The 18974-nt window shown below is 41.0% G+C and overlaps 1 protein-coding gene across 1 annotated transcript; it reads right to left on the reverse strand.

Moving 5' to 3' along the window:
- Positions 1–9195: 9195 nt before the first annotated feature.
- LOC111608812 (galactose-specific lectin nattectin-like) lies at positions 9196–11789 on the reverse strand. Its single transcript, XM_023334988.1, has 7 exons — positions 11572–11789; positions 11407–11472; positions 11216–11234; positions 10558–10652; positions 10215–10349; positions 9578–9689; positions 9196–9421 (listed from the first exon to the last, which is right to left on the reverse strand). Exons 2-7 carry the CDS (start codon positions 11470–11472, stop codon positions 9354–9356), a joined length of 495 nt encoding a protein of 164 aa, XP_023190756.1. The 5' UTR covers positions 11572–11789; the 3' UTR covers positions 9196–9353.
- Positions 11790–18974: the final 7185 nt, after the last annotated feature.

An 18974-nucleotide genomic window follows, 5' to 3' on the forward strand; every position in this document is an offset into this window, starting at 1 on the left:
CTCTGCTTTTCCTGACTCTGTTGGATTCAGAGTCTTTTGACTGCCTTCAAATAAAATACTACATTTGAGATAGAGAATGGAGATTCCCAGGTTCAGGTGGTATATGTCAGATGTCCAGAGGAGGAGAGGGTGAAGCAACAGTGTTTGTGTGGCAGCACTAGAATGAATTTGATACTCTGCCCCTCAAAGCAGGGTAACCAGAGGGTGTCAACAACGCTGCACACTAAAGACTGTTGAAGAGGAGCACAGAGCTAGAACTGGGAAGAACTGGATCTGGACCGAGATGAGCTTCCAATGGAGCGAGGCCTTGGATTACAGTGGTGTGTGGAGTCAGAAACATTTCAATTCAAAATGGCAATAAAAGAGCACGCACACACCAGAAGTGGTTTGCTGTCTGTAATCTCTGAGTCTATGATCCTTTGGGGGTTTTTCCACCAGTGACACTGCCAGCAAAGGTCATGCTGCAAGAGCTCTGTCAAAGACGTTGTGGATGGGATGACAGCATAGTTGCAGATATTGGCCACCACTGGACTGAATGGTGGCCAATGGAGGATCTCAAGGATTTGGTTTCTTTTAAAGTTGCAAGATTCATTGAGACCAAACATTTTGGACAGTCTATTAAGGCTCAGATGCACAACTTTTCTGATCCCAGTGAAGTTGGATTTTTCACCATCACCTACCTCAGAACTGAAAATGATGAAGGCAAAGTCCATGTTTCCTTCTTGTTGGGAAAAGCAAGAGTAACTCCCCTGAAACCGATAACCATTCCTCATCTGGAACTCACAGCTGTTCTAGCGGTTCGAGTAGATCAGATGCTGAGAACAGAATTGGATCTGCAATTGCATCAATTAGTTTTTTGGACAAACAGCGCTTTAGTGCTCAAGTACATAAAAAACGAGGACAAATGTTTCTGCATATTTGTGGCGAATTGCATGTCAACCATCAGAGATCTAACTCATGTTTCACACATCTATCATGTGTCACATGAGTTAGATGTGGTTCATCTAACTCATCTAAAGACAATCCTGCAGACTGTGCCTCAGGAGGAACGAAGGTGAGAGGTTTGCTGAAAGGAGAAAGTTGGATTGAAGGCCCAAAGTTTCTGCTTGAATCAGAAAAGGATTGGCCTTCCGATGATGTCGAAGCCACAATTGCTGCTGAAGATGTTGAGATTAAAAGAGATGTCACAGTAAATGTAATCACTCAGGACTCTCCTAATGCTACAGATCAGCGCCTTTTATATTTGGCAGATTGGAGTAAACTTAAAGTGGCAGTTGCATGGTTTATTAAATGGAAAAAAGGTTCTTTTGAAAAGAAAAAAGTTGGATACTCTTAAAACGAGTGCAGAGGAATAACATACAATGGAGAGGGCAAAACAGCAACAAATCAAACCTTGTCGGTTGAGGATCTTTTGAATGCTGAAATTTTCATTATTTTCTATAGTCGGCAGAAGAGATTGCTGCCCTATCAGTGGGAACAGCTGTACCAAGACAAAGCTCTATTTGCAAACTAGATCCGTGTCTGTAGGACAGACTTTTGAGAGTTGGAAGCCGCTTGAGTAAGTCAGTTTTACCAGAAGATACAAAGCATCCACTCACCCTGTCAAAAGAGCAAGTGTTGAAGCAACAAGTGTTGGAAACTTTTCCAGACAAAAAGGGTTTGGTATGCTCTCTGAGTCTTCGAACAAAAACAAGCATTCTAGCAAGACCTGTCTCTAATGTGCACAAATGTTGGGTATCACTGGGTATAATTTGTTTCATATTTGTTATGGCTCTATAATTTCATTTGAAGGTAATTGTAATGTCACCTGCCATTTACAATTAGGGGCCAGTCTACTAGAGACACATTTTGGGGGTTTATATGTTTATTTTTTTGTTTGGTGTAATACCTGAAAATGACAGTGGGTGGCATCATGTTTAAATGGCATGACAGGTAACCTCTCGGCAGGTGTGCTGATTGCAGCGATACACAGAGTCGTTGTTGCTACTGTTGATCACTGCGTTGCGGCAATTATGTGAATCATTTGGCTGTACTACGCTAACTCTGTAAGTGTGCAACGCTGAAAAGTCGGATCTTGTTGGAGAGTTTCTGATCAATAAATGCTCCACAATCATAGAACCACAAGTTTCATTCACTGGATCCAGAAGCGTCAAGCAAGCGTCAGTCAGCTGACCCCAGTGGCCGAGGTTTGTTTTGTTTTCTTTGATTAAGAACAAGTCACTACAACAAGTACTTCAGTAATGTTGGTGGTAAAATTGTCCTTTAGCTCTCAAAAATGAGCAATTGGGAAAACAATATTTTTAAACCCTTTATTGAGAAGGATTCACAACAAAGTATTAGAAATCCTTTGAATAAGCAAAAATATTTATATGCTGACAGAAAGCATTAAAATTTTTAAAAGCACACAGCTCTGCAGATATATTCTGCTTGTAATAAATTCCCTGCATTGCCCATAAGGACCGGGAAATCTGTCCTGGATTGTCCAAACCCACCAGCTTGAGATGACCGCTCTGTGACCAGAACCCAGAGTCGCGCTGCCAAGCCACAAACTGCCTGTTGTCTTCACCTTCACCTGGAAATTCAACTACAGCATGCCGGTCCTTCCAGATGCTCCTGCCTCCACAGTGTAAGGCTCCATGTGTGGACGGGTTGAAATGCAATAAGGTGGCTGATGCATGATGATACCTTCTCTCCACCACAGAGAGATTATGTGGGTATAATATGAGGTCTGCAGCTCCAGATAGTTAGTTAGTTATGTGTATCGCCTCGATGCTGGTAAATCCTCAAGATTATAAGAGAAGTCTTTTTTACTGAAATAATATGGATCATATTGTCGTGTTCTGTGTTTTCTGTGTCCTTGAGTCTCTTCCTTGTCCTGTCCTCTCCTTGATTGTTCCCAGGTGTGTCTCGTTTCTGTGATTACCCTCCCATGTATTTAATGCCACCTGTGTGTCTGCGTCTCTGTTGGGTCCTCGTCTAATGTGCATTCGTGTTGTTCCCTTGTCCATTCCTTTTTACGGTTGCTACCGGCGTCGAGCCCTGGTTTCCGCTCGGCCGTGCTGCCCGTTATTTTGGACTGTGTTTTGCTGGACATTCACCATTAAAATCATTCATTTATCACATCCTGGGTTTACAGCGTCTGCCTCACCACCTCAACACCCGCAATTCATGACAGAAGGACCCGACCAGAACATACGGTGAGGCACACTATTCATTTTTTTTTCGACATGGACCCAGAGGAGTTACAAGAACTCACGGAAACTATCAGTGAGTATGAGGAGGCAATGGCCAAGCCGTACGCTGCCGACCGACGCCTCGGTTTTGCCATCCGCTTGGGACTGTTGCTGGACTACTGGGTTCCTCGCTTTCCGCACCCGGGGTTGGTGGAGTTGCAGAGGGAGGCAGAGTGGAAGCGTAAGGCGGCTCTAGCCGTCATGGCTGGCGAACCTCTGCCTCCCAAGCTGCACAGTCTCTCCGCCAGCCCAGCTCCAGCGTCTCCGGGACCAGCGCAACCTCCAGTCTCCGCCGCAGCGATGTCTCCACCCCTCGCCGCCGCCGTTGCTGAGGATCTTCCGCCTCTCGCCGCCGCTGCAGTCTCAGCACCACCAGCCGGCGCACCAGAGACCGAGACTCTCGGCGTTCCTCCCGAGACCGAGACCCTCAGCGTTCCTCCCGAGACCCCGACTCTCTGCGTTCCTCCCGAGACCCCGACTCTCTGCGTTCCTCGCCGCCTCTGGGAGGCCCCGGAGACCCTTCGTCGCCACCTTCAGCGCTGCGGACGACCGCCGAACCGCCTCCGTGGTTCCCGCCTCCAGCGCCGCGGACGGCAGACCGCCTCCGTGGTTCCCGCCTCCTTTGCCTCCGCCCACCTGTGGGTAGTTTTTTTGTTGTTTTTGGACTCTTGGCCCTTCCTGTGCCTCTGCCCACTCCGTTGGGTCGTTTTTTGTTGTTGTTTCTGGACTCTGGCCCCCCGTCCAGCGCCCCTCCGCCCACCCTTGTTGTGTTGTTTTTTTTGTTGTATTTTTTTGGGCGTCTGGTAGCCGCCCTTGAGGGGAGGGTACTGTCGTGTTCTGTGTTTTCTGTGTGTTAATTTCGAGTTTTCTGTGTCCTTGAGTCTCTTCCTTGTCCTGTCCTCCTCTTGATTGTTCCCAGGTGTGTCTCGTTTCTGTGATTACCCTCCCGTGTATTTAATGCCACCTGTGTGTCTGCGTCTCTGTTGGGTCCTCGTCTAATGTGCATTCGTGTTGTTCCCTTGTCCATTCCTTTTTACGGTTGCTACCGGCGTCGAGCCCTGGTTTCCGCTCGGCCGTGCTGCCCGTTATTTTGGACTGTGTTTTGCTGGACATTCACCATTAAAATCATTCATTTATCACATCCTGGGTTTACAGTGTCTGCCTCACCACCTCAACACCTGCAATTCATGACACGTATCCTAAATATACGTGCATTTTTTTGAGATTCCTCGTCTGTTTCAGCCCATTTATGCCATTAGCTACTTGTTGTGATCAATTTTGCTTTGTTTTGAACCGGAGAAATCCACTTCCAGACTTCCATCTGAATTTCGCGTGTCATCCGGGTCACATGTCTCAAACCCAGCAATAATCAAAATAAATTATAAACATATGTGTACTTAAGATAAGATAAAATAATTTTATTACTCTCCCATAAGAGAAATGTATCTTGGAAGCAGGGGCAAAACTGCAATACAACAATAAAAAGCCCATCCAAAAGAACAGTAACCATGAATAAATACATAAAAACAGAAAAATACATAAAAGCAAAGTGTCAGATTGACAGTACATCCCCATAACCATTTACATACTGTACAATACATCCTCTACATGCTACTCTTGGTCATTGTCTGGACCTCCTGTTACTCTGTCTGATAACCCTGTAAAGGGGAAAAACGAAAGCAGACACGACGTTACTCCTTTCGCTTCCAGTGTTATATTATTTCAAGAGCAGTTTTAAACATTACATTGTCACATACTGAGTGCTGAACATTGTACACAAACATTGTGGTTATAGCCACACAGTAATAAGAAATGTAGCACAGGACGCAGCTAGCCAGAAAGCTAACATTAGTATAGGTCTTTAAAAACTCAAATTATCGCAGAGGCCACAAACATTCCCTGCTCATTCGACAAATGTAACAAACCTAAATACAGCTTTAACCCTGTATTTAAGCTTGACAGTGATAAGTCAGAATTTTACCTGTAAAGAGGAAAAACGAAAGCGGACACGACACGGACACGTGTTACTCCTTTCGTTTCCAGCGTTATTATGGAGGAGCAGAAGCAACGCGGTCCACTACATCAAGTCAGACAAAACTAATCGAGACACGATCGGTAAGCAACTGCAGGTAATCAAAACGATTAGATCTAATAGTATTATACCCTGCAACATGTCCAGGCCCCGCTGGTCTGCCATTAATCAGGTTAATGAGAGTGGTACAAATGAACGTTTCAGACGGTTCACCTGAGGGGAACCTGAACCTTCTCCCAGAGTTCATAAGAACATATTCTGATGCGATGTGACGCATCAGACAGGATGCTCTGAGCTTGCCTGATGGTAGCCCGCTCCAACAGGTGCTGTGGAGAAGATGGATCCAGAGTGTTGATAATCTTACTTGCCATCTTCACCAGGCTTTGAATTTGAGTTTTTAATTTAACAGTAAGATTTCCAAACCATCCAGTAATGCCATATCTAAGAGTAGACTCGACTGTTGGCCTATTAAAGATCAACATTATCATTTTAGAAACACAATCGAAGTCGTCTAAGAAAATAAAGACGCTGATGAACCTTTGCACATACATTTGTCACGTGTGCTCCAGCTCAGACCGCCATCTATGTGCAAACCTAAATATTTAAAATATGTGACCTGTTTGATGGAGCAGCCATGATGGCTATGGGACTCCAGTCACTGATAGATTTAGGATCCAGAAATAATTCAATAGTTTTTGAGGAGTTTATCTGTAGCTTATGGGAGTCGCACCATAAAACAAACTTACCTACAGCAGCTTTATGACTGTCGGGATTGTCTGTTAAGAGACTCAGAATAACAGTATCATCTGAAAATGTTATTATGTCCTGATTGGGTTGAGAACTAACGCATTAATTTGTGTACAAAATAAAAAGGTAAGGCGAACTGAGGCAAAACCTTGGGGCTCCTGTGCTACTTAACTTAGAATCAGAGAGAACTGAATTGTATTTTACTTGCTGAGATCTTTTGATAAAAAAGAATAATACCACTTAGTTAAAAAAGGATTAACCTTCAACTGTACCAGTTTCCTGAGAAGAATATTTACATAGATGGAATTAAAAGCGGGCTGCAAGAAGGTCTTGGGTTCGATTCCCGGCCTGGCGTCTTTCTGCATGTTCTCCCTGTGCATGGTGGGTTCTCCCCAGGTTCTCCGGCTTCCTCCCACAGTCAAAAAAAAACTGTCAGCTTAATTGGTCTCTCTAAATTCTCCCTAGATGTGTGTGTGGGTGTGTGCGGGGGTGAGTGTGTGTATGTGTGGGTGTGTGTGTGCCTGGTTGTGTGTCCTGTCTGTCTCTGTGTTGCCCTGTGACAGACTGGCGACCCGTCAAGGTGACCACGCCTCTCACCCGGAACGTTAGCTGGAGAGGCAGCAGCTCCTCCTGACCCCACCAGGGACCAGGGTGTTAGAAAATGAATGGATGGAATTAAAAGCTGAACTAAAATCAACAAAAACAAGTCTGTCATACGCTGCAGAGTTCTCCAGATGCTTTAGTACGAGCTGCGTCAGTGTCACAATAGCATCACTGGTACTATGTCTCCTAGCATAAGCAAATTGAAAGGGATCCAGAAATGGCTGCACTTCCACTTGTAGTAGCTCCAACATGAGTTTCTCAAATGATTTAATTACAATAGAAGTGAGCGCTATCGGGCGATAATCAGTCAGTCTGAGGACAGGCAATTTTTGGAACTGTAATGACAATTGATTTCTTCCAAATATCTGGAACCAAATGAGTGTCTATTGAGATCTGGAAAAGTTTAAGCCAAACTGCAGAAAGTTCCTCTGCAAAGTTCTTGAGAAGGACAGCAGACATATTGCCTGGGCCAGTTGCTTTTCATATGTTTAAACCCTTGAAGACATTAAGTACTGACTGTAAATAGATTACAATTCTGCTCTCAGCTCCACAATTTGCATTCTCTAATATTTGCCAACACTCCTCAGAATCATCAGTTTCAACCCGTAAATAAAATAAAACAGTAAATAAACTGTTTAAGTCGTTTGCTTTGGCGTTCTCATTTAGTGCAGCCAGGGCCTTGGAGGCCATGTTGGTCAGGGCTCCGATAGAGTCCCTCAGTCCCTCGGTGTTTGAGTCGGACAGTTCACCTTCCAGCTGCTCCTCTTGCTGCCGCCCTGCTGTCCTCTGCAGCTGGTTGAGATCTTCTTGTGCTGCTCTAACACCAGCCTTGTCTCCTGCCTTAAAGGCAGATTTTTTCCTGGCAATGCACTCCCTTATTTCCTTTGTTATATATCGTTTCTTATTTTAATACCTCTTTACTGTCTTTTGGGGTATAATAGAGTCCACACAGAAGGAGATGTAGGCAGTGACTGCCTCTGTGATACAGTTGAGATTTGCATCCAAGAAAAATATTTTCCAGTTTGTATTAAGAAAGCAACAAGTCAACTCCTCCTTTCTTTACTGGGAAGACACCTTCACCTGGAGGAGCTCAGGCTTATTTGACTTAAAAACAGACTAATATGCAAGAAGTAAATGAACCACATTATGATCTGAATTATGATCCAAGAGGTGGTCTAGCTCTAGCTGAATATGCATCTTTAATATTGCCATAACATTTATCTAGGATGTTAGAGTTCCCTGCACTGCACTTTACAGTGGTTTTGCTTAAACTTGTTTAAACTGCAGTGGGTAAAATCTCCAAGGATGAACAAAGGAGCATCCGGCTTATTCTGAAGATGGTGGTGAACGCAGTCTGAGATTTGAATTGCTGCTCTTGTTGCGTTAGCACTGGGCGGTACATAAACTACGCACAAAAAGATGTTGGTAAACTCCCTTGGGAGGCAGCATGGCTGCAGAGTGACACATAGCAGCTCCACGTCGGGGTTACATACTCTGTCTCTGACAGCGATGTTGCAACACCAACTGTCCTTCACATAAATGAAACCCCACCACCATTGGATTTACCAGATTCAGCGTTTCTGTCCAGACGGATACTAGTGAAACCATCCACCTGAGTTGAGCTCTCTGGAACATCGCCACTTAACCAAGTCTCGCTGAAAACACGATACTCCTGGCATGCCACAGCATAAGAGCGCAGTTCCTCCAGTTTGTATCTGAAGGAGCGGGGGTTACACAGTACGATAGAGGGCAGAGGTTGCTTAGTGGCCTGACGTACACGCTCCCTGATGCTGCCTCTCCGTCCTCTCTTCCTGGTCCTCCGTCGTCCACAAGGCTCCTGGCACTAGTGACCATATGTCCGAAGTAGTTCTCCCGCCACGTCCTCCAGTAGATCCGGTGAAGGTAGAACTCTGTCCTCCCGAAAACTCAGTAACTTGGCCCTGCTGTATGCCAGTTGAGCCGTGTCAACCTCTGCACAGTTTTCCTCAAGTCCATTCCACGGACAGATATCATACAAACATGATATCTACAAAGTACACTGCTCAAAAAAATAAAGGGAACACTTAAACAACACAATATAACTCCAAGTAAATCAAACTTCTGTGAAATCAAACTGTCCACTTAGGAAGCAACACTGATTGACAATCATTTTCACCTGCTGTTGTGCAAATGGAACTTTGTACAGAACAAAGTATTCAATGAGAATATTTCTTTCATTCAGATCTAGGATGTGTTATTTGAGTGTTCCCTTTATTTTTTTGAGCAGTGTATATTTGTAGATACCATCAGTCCATGCTGACAGGTGATAAAAACACAGAAACAATACAAACAGAACAGCACAAGGAGCTCCTCTTCTGTGTCGCAGCACAACTGCACCATCTTGCCATGAGCACTTACTGTAGATGAGTCAGAAAATCAGACTGGATCTACTCAATTCAATTTATAAAAGTTACTCTTACCATTTAGCCAAAATGAATATATATAACTAACTTCTGTTTAGTCAAAAGCACCAGTGGTTTTTATAGTGTGGCTGCTTAAGTTAACATATATTAAATGCTAGAATTAAATCAAACAATCAAATTTCAGAGAAAGAAAACATTTATTTAAGTGATCAAATGAAGTGAAATCAGGTTCTTCCAGCAGTGATGTCATCGAGGCTTGACATCCAGGCGGAAGTGACATCACTAGTAGGAAAGCCATGTGGGCATTTCAGATTATTAGGCATAAGAAGAGAAAAGTTATGGCACACTGGCACAGATGTATGGAAGCTCTTTGTTACAGCGTTCATCATTCACATAATCTCGTTCTGTAAAGAGACAAAGAGAGCAGGGGTTCGAACCAGCAACCCACCAATCACAGGACAGACTCCCACCTACTAAATCACTGGATATAAAGATATAATAAAAACATACATTTAAACTAAATTATTAAATTACAGATTGTAATTCCCAGTCATAAATACCAAGAAAGTTGATCTCCATGCAGTCTTCGTTAGAAACGGCATGGTTTGGCTCATGCACGCCCCAGGAATTAAACACAAACTTGGAACCGTCAGTCCAAAAAAAGTACCTTTCCTGAAAGAACATTTAGTTTTAAGTTCCTATGCAAACAAATCACACAGAACCAACATAGACTTCTGTCACTCATTATAGAAAACTTGAACTGTGTTTGGATCGTTTCTATTTAAAACCCTCAGCTGGTCAGAGCAGCCGGTGGAAAACAGAGGCAGGTTCTGGTTCTGTTGGAGGTCTCCTCTCATTCCTCTCCACTGTTGCCACATGCTTCCTCAGCATGAGGGAGTTTAGCATAGTCAGTTATTCAATACAACTAACTGGGTTTCCTGAGATAACTGTTGACCAATTGATATTCTAATCTGCAATTAACTGCATCGTGTTATAACCAGGATCAACTGGAATGTATTTGACTGAACTGACCACTTTATTAGGAACACCTGTTCAATTCAATTCAGTTTATTTATATAACAACAATTCACAACAAAGGTCGTCTCAAAGCATTTACAAAAAGTGCCATGAGAAATGCATCTTGACATAAAAAGTCATCAACCAACCAGAGTTATTTATATGTTTTTAAATTCTCACCTGTGTTGTATCATGACCTCCAATCCAACTTTCTGAGTCTTTTCCAGATACATTGTGGACGAGGTTTCTGATGAAGTTGTACTGATTTCCACTGTGGATTGAGGCCAAATTTCCTTTGAATGAGAGGCAGTGGAACTGAAAAGGCAAAACAGGTTTAAACTTTCCTCTGTGCAGTGAGACAGTTGGTGCAGCTGAATATCGACCTTTAGAAATTATGGTTCAATTTGTTTAACGGAAATCAGTTTCTGTAACCTTGTTGTTGGTTAATCTTATTGTCTTATATCAATAAATTTACATTCTTTTAAATGTAGCAAATCTGCTGTGACCATCACATCTATTGTACCTCTGCAGCATCCCAGGTCTTGCGAGTTTCAAAAAACTTGAAACAGCGACCATCGTACCAAGTCCAACTTTCAGGACAAACACTTGATGTGGCATCTATGAAGAAAGAAGGTAAATACATAGATCTGATGATCAGCATAATTTTAGTACTAAACACAGTCAAGAGGTTCAGTTTCATCAAACATTATGGTAAAAATACATTTAAAAATATGAGAAAATAATCCAAATTACAGCTTATGAAAATGGGAATAATGTCAATTAATAATTATGAAAAAAGCATAATCAATGTTAAATTAAATCAATAATCATGTAAAGATATTGCATTTTAACAAAATGATTTAGCAGATGGCAGTTATGAGAAAATATATTCACATAATAAAACCTCTGAAATGACACATTTATTGGTTCTGATTCAGTTATTCTAGCTGCCTTCTGTAAAAACTACTAGGACCTATCCACTTTGTGGGATGGGATGTTTCTATACAATATGTACTGACTAAACAATTTATTAATTTACGTTATACAGAAATTAAGTCCTGTACTTTTGCTGAAAGGATGACCTATTAAAGCAAAAGTTTCCTATCTTTTTAAAGAATTTCTCACAATGTAATTGTCGTTTTTTAGATTATAGAAACTCCAACAATAAAAGAAGCACGTACCTCTCAGTCGACATCCGGCCTGTGGATGGAAAAACCCAAAGTTTTAGCACAAAATTCCCAACAAAACAAAGTTTCCTCATTGAACTTCGACCAAATGATGGCTCAGATTGCTCCATCTGATCTACGTCAGTCAGCCAAAGCTCACAACAGGGACATACCAGTCATTGTTTTAAGTCCTTCTCCATACTTACATCAGCTCCATCCCAGAGTCCAAAGCTCAGACCAAGAAGCAGAGTGAAGACAAGACCGGCAGCCATCTGTAGAAAGAATCGTTAGGAAAGTTCATAATTAGTGTCACAAATCAACTCAATCATGACATAAAGCATCATGATGAGCAGTAGGACTTTAAATGTCACCTTGTTTTGATGGTTAGTTGAAGAGTCTGTTCCAGCAGCAGTTTCTGGTCACAGGATGTCTCAGAGATGGAAACACAGACTTTATATACCTTCACTTTGTTTGTCTGTGAAGTGGAAATCTTTGAGTAAGTCACTGTCTGTTCTCGTTTTTGTCACTTTTTTACAAAGTGTTCAAGTTGTTGCAGAATCTTCCAGGATTCGGCCAAGGACGTTTTCCTGGTAGCGTGAAGAGTTACTTACCATAAGAACTGATTAGAACCGGACCAAACCGGCTGATGTTGCCACTTCTGCTTCTCTGTCCAGAACAGTGTTCTTGTATGGAATGTACTCTCTGATGACAGAAGTGTATTAAAAATGGACGTATCTGTTAGATGTTGCTCTGCTTTTCCTGACTCTGTTGGATTCAGAGTCTTTTGACTGCCTTCAAATAAAACACTTGAAAGATAAAGTTGAAACTTTATCAATTCTTGAGTGGTTTCTCTAGCTGTGTGATAAGGAATTTCCACCACATTCTTGATGTCAGAAGTGGGATCTGTCATGCCAGAAGGACTCTGTGGCAGAGGACAAGAGCATTCGGCCATCCTGAAGACTCAAAAACCAGCTTCAGTCCTCCTGTGTTAAAAACAGGGCAGGTTCTGGATCCTTCTCCAGATTTATGTCTCAAGACAATCCTGTCACAGAGGTCTAGAGATGATTCCTTTTCTTTTTATGCTGGCTGCTCTGTGTTTAGCAGTGATCACCTTGCCTTTTTTGGAAACAATTAGAAACCTTCTGCAGTCTGAATGATGTTCCAGTGAGTTTGCTGTATATCAGGGTTAGGATCAGTGAGTTATTTCTGGTTCGTTCTTGACATGCAGCTTTATGTCATCCATGAGAAGATGGCCAATGATTACTCCTCTTCAGACTGGCATGTGTCGATATTCTATAGTTCAAAGCACTTCAGGATCTGTGTTTGGTGTCAGATCAGAGGAGCATGAATTTATTGTCTTCAGCTGCTACGTTACCGTTACCGACCAGAAACTGGTGCTTAGCTCTTTGAAGTCACAAAGTTCTATTTGTTTAACAGAAATCAGGTTCTATAACCTTGTTGTTGGTGAATTTCATTGTCTTGTATCAATAAATTTAAAAGCTGACTTCAGTTTTTAAATTAACGTCTGGACCCTCCGGTTGTGTTGAATTTACTCAGTGATTAACTGAACAGTATTTACATTCTGTCCGCTTCCTTCACAGACATGTTATCGATGTCGTAGGATTCTATTTATGACTGCAAATAACTAAATATCTGATTAGGGCAATGGTTAATAACAGTAGTTATTTAGATCAGGATTACCCAGTCAGACTACTACCAATATCAGGAAAGTAACAGCCAAATATCTCAGTCCCAGTTACTGTCTATGACTAAATGCCTGATGATGCGTCAGTGAGACGATACATGTCTCCATCTATTCTCACATCAGCCTGAGGAACATTTGTTCTACCTCTCACTTCCATCTGTGAAGTGAGAGGTAGAACATTTAGTAATTTCCAAGTCTTGTACATTTAGTAATTTCCAAGTCATCCATTAGCTTAGCAAAGACACCAAGATCTGGACTTTGACTAGGCCCAGGACTTTCCTTTTGTTACTTCTTAGCCACTCCTTAGTGGGTGTACTGGTATGTTTGGGTCCTTGTCATGTTTCAGGGTCTAGTTCTGTCTCAGCTTTCAGTTTATGTCTGACATTTTTATGAAGCTTCATCTGATACACTGTACAATCCATGGTGGTTTCTACGATGGTGGACTGACCAGGTTCTGCTGCAGCAAAGCATACAACACTTCCTCCTCCATAATTCACATTTGGTATGAAGTTTTTCTCCTGGACTGCTGTATTTGGTTTATGCCAGACATGTTCTCTGTCTGGAGTCTAAATAATTGAGTTTTGGGCTCTCCTACCCAAAGAACAATGTACCAGAAGTTTCTCTGCGTTCTTTCTGGCATTCTTACAAGGCAAAAGGTTTCCTTGAAGCTCAGACTTTTCATGTCTTTCTCAGATTGTACAGATATGCACAACTAGAACAGCAGTACCAAGACCCTACTTTAGGACATTTACGGGTTTTTGGACTTCTTTCAACGTATTTTGGTCAGTAATCAGTGAACCTGCTTGGATTGACATGTGTGCATATAGAGAGTTAATCTGAATGTCTTCCACCTGCAGACTCTGCATCACACAGCTGATTTCAGAGATCAGAGACTTCTTTGCATCTCACTATGGCATTCACAGCTATGGTGATACAGATATAGTGAGTTTAATCATTAGAAGGCATAAAAGTTGGAGTGTCCTGATTTATTCCCCACCAGAAAATACATTTTACAGAATTCTTTAACACTCAATTGTATTGTTTTTAAAAAGAGTCATCATTACCACAGATAAAAAAAACCACTGGAATCAAATGGCTTAATTACCTCCTCCTGGTGTAGATCAGTTCTCCAGAGCCTTAATGAGCCTTCAGTTGTATTGATTATTGCAACAGCGTCTTCACAGGTCTGTCCAACAAATCAAACAGCTGCAGCTGATCCAGATGCTGCTGCTGGCGTTCTGACTAAAACCAGGAAGATAGAGCACATAACACCAGTTTTAAAGTCCCTCCACTGGCTCCCTGTAGCTCAAAGAATAGACTTTAAAATACTGTTGTTAGTTTATAAATCACTGAACGGCTTAGCACCACAATACATTAAAGATCTGCTGTTGTTGTATCAACCTTCCAGACCTCTCAGGTTCTGGTTCTGGTTCTGCTCTGCATCCCCAGAACCAGAACCAAACGAGGAGAAGCAGCTTTCAGCATCTATGCACCACAAATCTGGAGCAAACTTCCAGAAAACTGTAAAACAGCTGAAACACCGACTTCTTTTAAATCTTGACTAAAAACCCACCTGTTTAGGATTGTATTTGAAATGTGATCAATTACTAATTTATTGATGGAACTTGACTTAATGCTGTGTTTTGATTGTTGATTCTATGTTGCTTTGTGTTTCTGTGTTTGTAATGATGTAAAGCACTTTGAAATGCTTTGCTGCTGAAATGTGCTATACAAATAAAATTTGATTGATTGATTGATTGATTGATTGATTGATTGATTGATTGATTGATTGATTGATTGATTGATTGATTGATTGATTGAATGACCTAATTATTCCATTCAGGTGATGCAGCAGAGGCACATCTAAAGGGCCATGGTTTGAGACCACTGGTCTAGAAAGTCTGATTCGTTTGGGAGGTGAGAATGTAAATTTGAATTCCAAAACGGGCTATTAAAAACGAACTCTGATCCACCTAAAAACCTCGGTCTCGAGTCGGTTGAAGTGAACTCTTGCATGGTTGAAAACATATCTGAATGCAACCTGGCTAGAAACCGTTCCAAAGCAGGAAGTGAACTACAGCGCAGAGCATTCTCTGTCAAAACAACCATAACAGCTGGGCGTTTCCACCGTTAGAGGAAAAAGTGGCTGGTGGTCAGACGTGGAGTAGAGAAGGTAAAGGCTTTCATACAAGACGTTCGCAGAGAGTTTTCTTTACTTAGCACTTTGGTCCTGTCGCTGTATAAAGTGCTTCATAAAAAAGTTGGTATGGTATGGTACTTATAAAGACAACAGAAATATTCTCCGAGTTGACTTCATACGAAAAAAAATAAATATAAACGTTCATTTGTGGTAGAAAAACTGTTCACTCCTTCACCAAACAATCAGATCAATCACAGCAGGAGGCTGACTGACAAGGAGGAGGGGCTAAGCAAAACAAATAAACAACAATAGATCTACATAACCTTAGATCTCTAACATTAATAATTTAGCAAAAAATACATTAGTTTAATTTTTAATAGGCTCCAACACCAACCAAAAAGAGCCTCCGCTCAGTGTCTTCTTCAGAGGTTTTTGTGTCAATTCCTTCAGTAGTTCTTGGTGCAGCGCCCCCACAGGCGACGGGGGGAAAAGTTTTTTCATTTAGTTTGAGTTGTCTTACACAGTTTAGTGTGAATGCAAACTACAGTCCTGAAAATATAACAAATGTTCAATTTTGATCCCCAATCAAACCAAGTCTACTGGATTATCAGGTGTGAAAACTGCCAGAAAGAAAACAGAACTCCCCGCCCAGAACTAAAATAGAAAATTTAATTCTAAATCTCTTTAGGTTGCAGAAATATTGAGGTGGAGCCTCAGATTTCTTTTGTCTGAATGTTCCCAAAGATGGTCGGACCTTCAGCAGGACATCAGCTCAGCTGTAATCTACAACACCACCACCAGAGGGCGACACTGCATCACTTTTTGCCCTTTTCAACATCAGATGAAAAATGTTTCCTGTATCTTCATCTAATCATGTCCTAGTTTGTTTGTGATGTCCCTCTGACACATTTATGCCTAAAATTATTCATACCGTTGCTAGAATTAGATTAAAGTAATCTTTAAATTTGACCCATGTTTCTTCATAAATATGAATATTTATGTGTACCGACTTCCTTACTGTAGAGAATCTGTGTAGAGAGCTAAAAATTAGGGTGATGGCAAAAAGGCCTTCCTATCTCATCACCAAAGCTTCATCAAAGTGATTGATTGGTGAAAACCAATAAAGATTCTTCTACTAAATTTTGCTTTAACATGACATTTGTTGTGAATTGACGTCATATAAGTAAACTTAATTTAAACTACATTTTAAAAAGGGCATAGAAAGTTTTAAACAGAAAATCCATATTTTTAAGTTGATGTTCTCTTTTTACAGTTTTATTGTCTTAAGAAACTCCTCATTGCTGATCAGAAACAAATTTCTCAAATATCTGCGGGATGTCTGAATAACTTTGGGCTAAACTGCACATAAATAATTTAAATAGAGCTCTACTCCTCCTTTCATCCTTTCTTTTTCTTTGTTTTTCTTTCCCATCTCTACCAATTTATCCTTCTCCCGTTCATTTCTGCCATTTCTTCTCGTCGTCAGCTCCCTGTGTCCCATTACAACCCAGACGACAGAGTGTGGCATTAACGTCTGAATTAAAGTATTTCACTTGTGACTCCACAGTGAACTATTTTCCTGCAGAAACTAATGAAACAGCTTCACAGGGAGTCGCTGGAGTCGGCCTCGCTGAGCTTCATCAACGCTCCACGGTCTGATTCTTTCAGTCGTTTGGCTCTTATTGTTGCTGAGGGAGATTTGCTTTGCAGATTCTGGATTGAGCCATTTATAGGAAACACATGAGTGCTAATAACCCAGTTTGTCATAAGTGTCGGTAAGGAGCAGGCAGGGACTGCAGAGCAATAATAACCGAGACGTTAAAGTCTTCATCATTTTACGTCCAAATGGAGGGGAATAATTGCAGAGGAGTTTGAAACTCTGGTTGTTTGACTGAACATGCTGTATGTTTTTAGTTGCCTTGAAGCCTCTGAGGCAGAGCTGTGACTTGATATTTAGAGCTGTGGAAATAATGCTGACCTCTGACCTCTGCTTACTCTCATCCACAAAAACAAGGAGCAGAAGGAGCAAAAACAGCTGAAAGCAGAAAGAAAATGCTGATTTTCTACAGACATTTCTAAAACATTTACATAATAGGCTGTTATTCATATTGTGAATGAATGTTTGTGGCTTTACTGATGAACATTTTACTGGAAGTAAAACCCGAAGTTTCACCTTAAGACCTGTACGTACAAACACACACACAAAAAGACAGCGTAAGCTACAAACCACTAAAAGTATCAACTCTGATTCAAAAACTATATTTGATTACAATGAAACAAATTCACAATTCCAACCTGATCAATATTAGAAATTTCCTTATTTACAAAATAAACATAGGTTAGGGGGCCGATGATAACCAGATACATTTTTGTGGTGAAGTTGGCGTTCTGCAATATAAACAAAGGAAGCTCTCTTATCAAAATAAAAGCATCAAATCAAAAACTGAAAGTCAACCATATATTATACAAAATAAAACGAAATAAAGGCAACAAGTGCTAAAGAGATGATACGACACATAAGGAGCTTAATTTGGAGTTATTTACACAAATATTTCTCTGATGAAAAAAGATAATTGAACATTTAAAATAATTTTCTTTAAAGATGTCAAATAATAACTGGATACAATTCTTTACTGTGGGTTAACATTCCAAGCTATTTAAGCAAAGAGAGATGTGCACAGTTTGCACATGACTGGTGTCAGAGGTCATAAAGAAGTGATTGTCACTTAAACTAACCTGTTTCTAATGAAGGTTTTCTGCAGAAGCGTCACCAGATTCTCCTAAAACCTGAAAACAGTTTCACTCTGGACAAACACCCTGCTGAGAAATCAGGTCAACCACAACATGAATGTTCTCAGCAGAGGAATGAGATCCCAAGGTTTGAGTCAAACTACAAGCAGGATGGATGGAGACGCCACACGAACTCAGATCACCAATCACAGGACATTTAAAGGAGCCTGTGGAAGAACTGGTGAGACAAGGCCAGATAGTGGACTGTCCTCAGCTTGTCAGATCTGAGACAACATCCAACGACAAACTCGTCACATTAATGAGAGGCTGTCATATTTCATGCATCACACCACTCAATTTAAATATGCTAACTGATGAAAACCAAAACATTTTTATCAGTCTATGAAATCCCTCAAAAGCCCTGAACAGAACATGAAATGTGGACATTTCTGGAAAAAAGATATCTCATCGCCCGCGTTTTGTAACCTGGAAAATTGGAGAATTTAAATAATCACAAAACATATGATGTGGCAAAAAAAGATTTAAAAAATTAGAGATTTGGTCCAATAACCATAAATCAGCCTCATCTTTTTAAGATAAATGGAAAAGGTTCAGAAAATGTTAGCAATATAAGCCAGAGATGTTATGCTAGCAGCTTGTCACTGTCAAGCCTCCAGCATCTTTGATTTCTGATTTAATATTTTAGATACTCTACATTGAGACAGAGACATAGTCATTATAATATTTATAATATATTTAAATTGTTTTTTGTTTTATTGTCTTTTATTTTTCCTGTTTCCAATTATTTCCTGTCATTTAACCTTTAGTTAAATTCAAAGATTGTTTGATTCCAGATATTTACTCTGAACATTTTTAAGACTGTAGATGCTGAGAAGCTTAGAAGAACGTGAAGATAAATCGTCTGATGTAAGATTATTTATGACTGGACGTAAATGTGAGGAAGGACTTGATGGTAAACTGCAGAGCCTGCTCTTCTCTGTTAATTTTCTTTTCAGCTCTGATAAAGACAACAGATCCGGTTAATGTACTTTGGACCTTCTGTTCTGTTCATGTAACAGCTGGAGAGGAAAGAAGCTGTGGAACATCAGCTAGTTGAGAGATGCTGCTGTGGGCTTCACAAACACGCAGAAAAACAATGCAGAAGCCTGTGGCGTGCAGTCTGAAGGGGACCCATAACC

Source organism: Xiphophorus maculatus, chromosome 1, assembly GCF_002775205.1.
Source record: "Xiphophorus maculatus strain JP 163 A chromosome 1, X_maculatus-5.0-male, whole genome shotgun sequence".
In the NCBI taxonomy this organism is placed as follows: domain Eukaryota; kingdom Metazoa; phylum Chordata; class Actinopteri; order Cyprinodontiformes; family Poeciliidae; genus Xiphophorus; species Xiphophorus maculatus.